Source organism: Saccostrea echinata, unplaced genomic scaffold (assembly GCF_033153115.1).
Source record: "Saccostrea echinata isolate AGI-Se365-2 ecotype Australia unplaced genomic scaffold, CSIRO_AGI_Sech_v1 ptg000009l, whole genome shotgun sequence".
Classification (NCBI taxonomy): Eukaryota; Metazoa; Mollusca; class Bivalvia; order Ostreida; family Ostreidae; genus Saccostrea; species Saccostrea echinata.
The window spans coordinates 17,948,616-17,956,654 of NW_026889758.1; the positions used below are offsets into that span (position 1 = coordinate 17,948,616).

An 8,039-nucleotide genomic window follows, 5' to 3' on the forward strand; every position below is an offset into this window, starting at 1 on the left:
TTTCTGAATCATCCTGAAATGACAGCCATTGTTTAAGGACATCGAGGCACAAGGGCAATTAAAAAGTCCTTTAAGAATATCTTTAGCATTGAAGATTTACCCTTAATCATCATCAGTTATTTTTATATTGCCTAAGCACCACTCCTTTTCTTCAACAACCAAAAAAAAAAAAAAAAATTAAATTGATGTTTCCAACAACAAGATCCTATTAAAGACAAATTCTAGTAGTTATGTTTAAATACACGTATGTTGAAATAATTTTTAAAATTGCTAGCTTGCATTGCCAAAAAAAAAATAAATAAATAAAATAAATAAATAAATAAAAAAAAAAAAATTAAATAAATAGATAATAAAAATTAAAAAAAAAAAAAACCCACACACATAATTTTTTCATATTACACATGTGTATTCCTTGTGACAAGAATTTCCTTTGGGTACCAACAATTTTTGACCCTTTGACCTTGACCCACTTTAGAAAAACATTAATCAACATTCTTAACTTCATTATTTGTACAGGTTATAAATTTATATGGATAAGGGCTACCCTAAAATGTAATCCACAAAATATGGGCCCTAACTGGTTATATGTACATAATAATTCACAACTAGATATCATTGAGATGGTGGCCATCTCAAAGGGCCCCGCTTTCAGCAATGAACATGGAAATGTAAGGTAGCTGAAAAGGGTTTATTTTGAAGAGGAACATTTGTTTACTATTAAGGGATGTGTTGTTTGAGTCTAAAGGGCTTCTATGTTATCCTCGTTATAATAAGAAATGGCACGAAAATCACGAGTGCTCAACACCTTCCATCAAAAAACGGCACAAAAATCACAAATGCTGCATATCCTCTATGAAAATTGTTGCATATCCTCTATCAGAAATATGGAAGGAAAATCACAAATGATCCGTACCCTAAGTCAATTGGTAAGGTTTGAGGCTGACTGGACTTAAGGGAGAGAAATTATGCACCGAACAAAGATTTTAATCAGAAAGGCTATTTTTGAAATTGACCCTTGACCTAGAAACTTTGTTCAAGGTCACTGCACATCCACTGACAAGTGGCACTCTGTGAGTGAAGTATGAGCCACATTGGACCAAGGGGAGACAAGTTATGCTCTGGACAAGGACTTTTCATATAATTCTGCTATGACCTTAACCTAGACCTAGAAACATGGTTCAAGGTCACTGCATATCCTTTACCCAAAGGCACTCTGTGGGTGAAGTATGAGCCAGATTGGGCCAAGGAGAGAGAAAATATGCTCTGGACAAAAATTTAAACAGAGAGGCTTTTTTGACCTTGACCCTTGACCTAAAAACTTCGTTCAAGGTCACTGCACATCCATTGACCAGTGGCACTCTGTGAGTGAAGTATGAGCCACATTGGATCAAGAAGAGAGAAGATATGCTCCGGACAAGGATTTTTCATATAATTCTGCTATGTCCTTGACCTTAGACTTAGAAACATGGTTCAAGGTCACTGCACATCCTTTACCCAAAGACACTCTGTGGGTGAAGTATGAGCCAGATTGGGCCAAGGAGATAGAAGATATGCTCCGGACAAGAGATCTCAGACGGACAGATGGACGGACGGACGGACTGATCACTATAGGGCACCCACAGAGCAGGGCCCTAATAAATACCCTTTATTCAAATGTATGTCTATGAGCAAAGAGATGAGACAAGAATCTTATATTTCCTCCTTGAATTACACTAGCCCTGTGTAACTCCAGGTCTTTGGTAATCAGGCTGTGTTGCAAAAATGCTCTATACTCAACAACAAAATTGCAAAATTGACTTTTCTTAAAAACACATTCTGGTATGATATTACAACTTACCACAACAATAAATATATGGTTCATTAATTTTGGGCTATGATGCAGACACATCTGAAATGTTGGGTTTTTGGAAAGGCTGTGAAGATGACTGGTGTCTCTTCTTCATTTCTAGCTCTATCTCTTGAATTAGGTCAAAACTGCCACTCTCCTGTTGAAGTAAAATATTATGTTTAGAATATCAATATTATTATATCATAATATAAACATTGATTAAATGAAACTGTGTACATCAAAGAGGTTATAGATATTGACCTCTACCATTTTCAACTGAACTGATTCCAACTGATTCCTTGATAAACACTTATCAGTTTAATAAATCCTTTATTATTTTTCACACTATATGTCTTTTAGAAACTGGTTTAGTTCATTATTAACTTATTAATTGTCTGGTATAATAGCTATTTATAGTAACATATGAGATAAGCTTAAGTTTTAAAGTAAATTTAATAGATTTTTTTATTCCCATTTTTGATAGGGAAAAAAAAGGGACCTAAAACTCACTTTGTACCAAACTGGGATTTATAACAAAAATCAATTTACAGTCCTTTTCATGTGTAAAAAAAACAGACACTATTTTTTTAAAAATTACAAAACATCTTCTCAAAACCTTCAGCTTTGCATGGGCAACATTTTTGTCTTCAAAATGTGTCAAATCAAAAGCTGCCCAAATTTTTAAGTAAAGAACCATTTTGTTAAATACAATCCATTTGGCAATTAGGTTGGTCGACAATTTAGGATGCCATTTTTATATGAACACTCATGCACATTTACTTCAGGTGTTAATCAGTCACACCAGAAATTTATGGTTTATATACTGTATACAGGTTTTAATATATGCCCGCCCCATTTATTTTTGCCGCTTTCATCCTTGTTGCATGAGTACAAATTTAAAATAGTGAATTCAACAAAAATGGAGTAAAAACATGTGTCTGGGTGATTAAAATGGGCTAAAATATTTGCAAGTGTGATAGGGTACTGGGGCCCATTTACAAAAGAACCAAAATTTAATTCTGTTTATAACTTTCTTATTTAAATTATATTGAAAATGGTTTTAATCTTTTTAAAAGGAATGTAGTAAGAAATTTTTACACTGGCAATTTTTAATAAACAGAATCTTTAATTTTGCAAAATTTTACAATCACCTAAAGTCTTTCGTCTTATGCCCTGTTCACATGCAGAGTTTAATTCAAATTAAATGTAAGTTACTGCGAATTAAATTTGAACAGCGTTCACACGAGGAATTTGATGCGAATTTATTTAATTTGAATTAGTTTACTGTGCATTAAATTACTTAACATTAGCTCCGTGTGAACACTAAGAGAAGCTAATTCGAATTAAATTTTGATGCGTGTGTAATGGCAAATTAAGTCACATGCCACATGTAGGTGGTCAGACATAGGTACTTATGCTATTTTTTAGTGAAGAACAAAGGAAAATTACGTTAATCACTGAAATGTATACAGACACTATGACATTACGTCAATTGGATCTGCTCTGCATAAGGTGACATGATTTGAAAATGCCGTCATAATAGCTTTACTGAAATACTGAATAACCTTACTGTAGAAACAAAATTTCAATTCGCATTATCTTACTTCACATTAGATGTCGTGTGAATGCAACTAAATTTGCATTAGTTTAATTTGCATTATTTTACTTCACATTAAATTACTGCAAATTAAACTCTCCCTGTGAAACAGGGCATTAGTCGTAACTTCTTTTGTAAAATGGGCCCCTGAAAATATAACCCTGTATACAGTACTTCATTCACAATATTTTAGCTTGTGGTGAAATAGTCTAAGATAGTGCATGTTTATCCATACGTCATAAAGAGGGGCTTAAACACCTTAATGACACACCATTTTCATGTAACAGTTTTGGGAGGTACATGATTAATACAGTAGACTTAAGCAACTTCTTTCTAGGTCTCTGCACATGCAACAGAAGCTGAGGACTATACTGAAGTTCTTTTAGCTTATTTGATAAGTAATGCTAACACGGATCAAAGTAACTTATTTCTTATACATGTTATAGCTCTAGAATGACACATTCTTAAATATGGCAACTATTAGACATAATTGGTAATATATGGATTTCATATAAAATATATGTCAACTTATTACCTTAATTTGGTCAATGCAAATATATATATATATATATATATATATATATATATATATATATATATATATATATATATATATATATATATATATATGAATTCTAAACAATATGAATTCTTAATTTGGTCATGTTAATTGCAAAGAGGTTATTACTTAATAGCTAGATCTATATGATCAGTATTGTTTTTAACGGGCACACAGTCATGAAAAAAATAAAATAGTTTTGGTACAATGGAGTTTTATACACACTTGATTGTAATAAATGCCCATCATACACCATCTTGCGACTACCATTCATCTCACCGATCATGCCAGTGTAGTTTGATTTGAATTTCAAGCAAAAATTGTACCTGTTCAGATTTAACATCAGATGAACCTGTGGTCTCTGAGGCTATGCTTGAGTTCGGGGTACTTTGGCATTGATGATTTTTTTGCCCTAAGTCTTTGCTGTCTTTTTCACTGTGTCTATGCTGTTGACACTGAATATCCACCACTTTTCTCCCATCAACTTCTGCAATATTCACAGTTAACACATCCTCCTCTTCATTTTTATAAGATTCGTCACCAATTAAAGCACTGAATGAAGCAGAGTTTGAAATTGCTGATTGATCTCCAACAAGTTGAGCATTGATTAAGTCTTGTTTAAACCAATTGTCATTAGCTTCTGATGATTTTGTTTGATCAAATGCCACCCACTCCAAATTCTCTGTGGATTTACTTTCATTAATAAGAGTCTTATTCTCAAAAAAGTTTGGACTGACTTCAACATGACCTCTTGAAAGTACAGGACTTGCTGTTGGGGTTAGGTTGGGAGGAAGAAGTACCCGTCTAGGTGAGGGGGTAGGGCTTACTCCATCATCCTGCACAACAACAGCAGACTTTGTCCGGGAAAATAGCTGATCTTCATTAAAGTTAAACACAGTTAAATTATCTTTCTGACTAGATTTTAGTTTCCTTGGACTTTTATGCTTATGACTGAATTCTTCTCCAGGAAGTTTTATCTGTAATTTTACTCCACTTTCAATACATGACTTTTTCTCTGGAGAGTCAAATTCCTTGACATACTCCTCAAAAGTGTGGACATTTATTGGAGTTGTACTCCGAGGTCTTTCAACAGGTGTATTAGTTACCTGAAGTCTCTGTATTTTTTTCTCTAAAGCCTTCCTTTTGGACTGAATTTTTTCATTCTGTAGTTCTCCAAGAAGAGTTGAGATTGACACTCTTGGTAATATTGGGGAAGATGTAGGTGTTGGTTCACAGGAACTATCATTATTAAGATGGATAGAATCTGAAATGTGCTTAAAGTAAGATGTTTCAAAGTGAAGTCCAGAATCAGAATCACCAGACTGTCTGCTTTCCACTTTCACATATCCAGAACGTAAATACCCACTATCAGAATCGGAACTCTCAGAATCTGAATCTGAACTGTTACATGGTGGGGGAGAAGCTTTAGTTATGGCATCATCAGTATCCCTCTCACCTGCATGATTCTTTCCCTCCTTGGGTTCTGATATTTTTTTGTACGTTTTGGCGGTTAAAAATTTTCCAATTTTCTTTCTAAGTTTAGAATCACATTCATCAAACACATTTTCATCTCCTGACTTTTTGATGGATTGGTTAATTTCATGCTGGTTGTTAGTTTTCAATGCTCTAGTATTCACAGAAACGCCTCTGAAAGCCTTTTCTTCTTCTCCAAGGTCAATAGTATCAAAAGATGCTAAGGGAGCCCGAGATGAGTCATTCTGCATTATGCCCAGGAATAATTTGCTCCCTTATATAGAATGACAGTAAAACAATAATACTGCATCACTCAAGTTTTCCAACAATATCTCTTCAATATTCCATGAAATGTAAGTATACTGAAGTGTAATACTGCATCATTATCTAAAACAGTATATATAATTCTGTAAAATCAATAAACCGAAAGGAAAGTTTGACATCACCACCACATGTGATAATGTACATATATTCCAGGTTTGAAGAAGTTTATTAATCACAGTTTCTTCCTGAGATATATATGTCTCTCACTATTAATTAATGACCCCTTTCCAATATTCTAGATCAGATGTAGACACCGAGTTTGTATAGACAGGTATAAACCACAATCAGCGAAATTATAATGCACTATGCCATTTTCCAAAGATAGTCAATTTCTAATCATATGTATATAAAAAAAATAGTTTTGTCCAACATCATGATATAATTCGCATTAACATGTAGTGAATCAGCAAAGTCCTACAGGCTACATGTATATAAATGATGATACTGAACTGTCAAAATGTGAAATGAACTGTGACTAATTTAACGTTTTTTGTGGTGAAGCATTACAGTTATTACAGCCTCAAAACGTAAGAAAAATTATTGATTTCATTTCTGAATAGGATTTTTTCCCCTGCTCTTTCAAGTGGCCAGTAAACGCTCAATAATGATATCGATTAACAGAATTTCTGCTTCTGACATTTTCTTCTTCCGTTGGAAGTGTTTACGGAAATGACGTAACGGATATTTCCTAAACTTGAATGCGCAAGTGCGGCTTCCTTGTCAACAAGTTGCTGAGCATGTGCTCGTTTCACCAAATTTGTATAGTTTGTGTTTTACCACAGTTTCTGGAGAAAAAAGTGAGTAACAATGATCAACAGATGACTCATAAGGATTCATATTATTGACCATATTATTAAACATTATTTATTTTTCTATTTAGAAATACAAAATTAAAAAATGGACTTGCAAGAGGCTGCATGCATGGTTATTTGTTAGAATAAGCTAACTCGGGATAAGCCCTCACCACGGTTAAAATCCATCCCCTGTACTTACAATGTACAGTGTAACAAAACACGGAGCAGATCTGCTCCTGTTCGATTTAGAAGAAAACAAAAAAGTAACACTGAAAATAACCACCAAATTAATCATAAACAGGTCTAGGAAAATCACTATATTTAGCTATATAGCTAAATCTACCTATATAGCTTTATTTACCTATATAATATAGCTTTATTTAGCTATTTCAGAGTAAATTTCTGTTTTATGAAAAGCAGACAAAAAGTCGCATAATGAGGCAGTATTAGTTTTCAACTTTGAAATGGACTGAAAACAATTCACCAAAAACCCACTTTTAAAAATGTTTCTCCTTTTGTGCAATTGCAATCAAAGATCTAAAAGTTTTGGGGCTATGTATAACAGTTAATCTGTGAATAAGCAGCTACTTTAACAAAGAAAAGCAGTTTTGGTCAACAAGATAATTGATTGGTAATAATTCAGCACAATGCAAGGCAATCACACTTAGTCATGCCTCATCGCACTTCCAGTAATGGACAGCTATCCAAACAATAGAGATGCATTTTTTGGTTAAAAAGTGTTTAAAAGAGGCAATGTTTTTACTATCTATGCCCTAGGTTGTTTTTATCAAACCTTTTTAAAAAAATATCAGCCATAATTTTCATGCGACTTTTTGTTTGCTTTTCATAAAACAGAAACTTATTCTAAAATAGCTAAATAAAGCTATATTATATAGATAAATAAAGCTATATAGGTCAATTAAGCTATATAGCTAAATATAGTGATTTTCCTGGACCTGATAAAAACTTTTTAATTGAGTTTGTACATGTATATGTAAAGAAAGAAATCAACACATTTTCTCAACATTTCCTTCTTCCTTCAAATTTGTATGTCATGCCAACATTCGTAACTCTCTGGATATAAACATAGAATTATCGATCTCTCCCTGTTTATTTTGCTATAATGCCAACACACATATATTAACGAATTCTATAATTAAATTAAGTCCTCAGGAGAATATCATTATAATCATGATAATGTAATGTTCTATCTACATGGTGTCTGAATGTTTTCATGCTGTCCTATTCCCCTTCCTTTACTTTGGATCACCCTCTTTTCTTCCCAATTAATCTCTCAATCCCCTTTGTAAATTTACAGACCTTGTCATAGGACATTTGCCAAATTATTTTGTTCTTAAAAAACATTCTGATTGTACACACAAGTACTCCAAACTTGATTTTAAAAAGATGCTTGTGTTTCTGATTAACAATATTTGTGTAGTTTTTGGAGATCTAGTCTTCCAA

The 8,039-nt window shown here is 33.2% G+C and overlaps 2 protein-coding genes across 2 annotated transcripts in view; both read right to left on the minus strand.

Annotated features, from left to right (window-relative positions):
- LOC133181930 (uncharacterized) overlaps positions 1-1,862 on the minus strand; it is a 27,957-nt gene extending 26,095 nt beyond the window's left edge. Inside the window, exon 1 of the mRNA XM_061316580.1 lies at positions 1,838-1,862. The gene's annotated coding sequence lies outside the window, so the exon portion shown is untranslated. The remainder of the gene's footprint in view (positions 1-1,837) is intronic.
- LOC133181931 (uncharacterized) lies at positions 1,844-5,855 on the minus strand. The gene is made up of 2 exons (XM_061316581.1): positions 4,311-5,855; positions 1,844-1,985 (listed from the first exon to the last, which is right to left on the minus strand). Exons 1-2 carry the CDS (start codon positions 5,706-5,708, stop codon positions 1,872-1,874), a joined length of 1,512 nt encoding a protein of 503 aa, XP_061172565.1. The 5' UTR covers positions 5,709-5,855; the 3' UTR covers positions 1,844-1,871.
- Between the last annotated feature and the right edge of the window lie 2,184 nt (positions 5,856-8,039).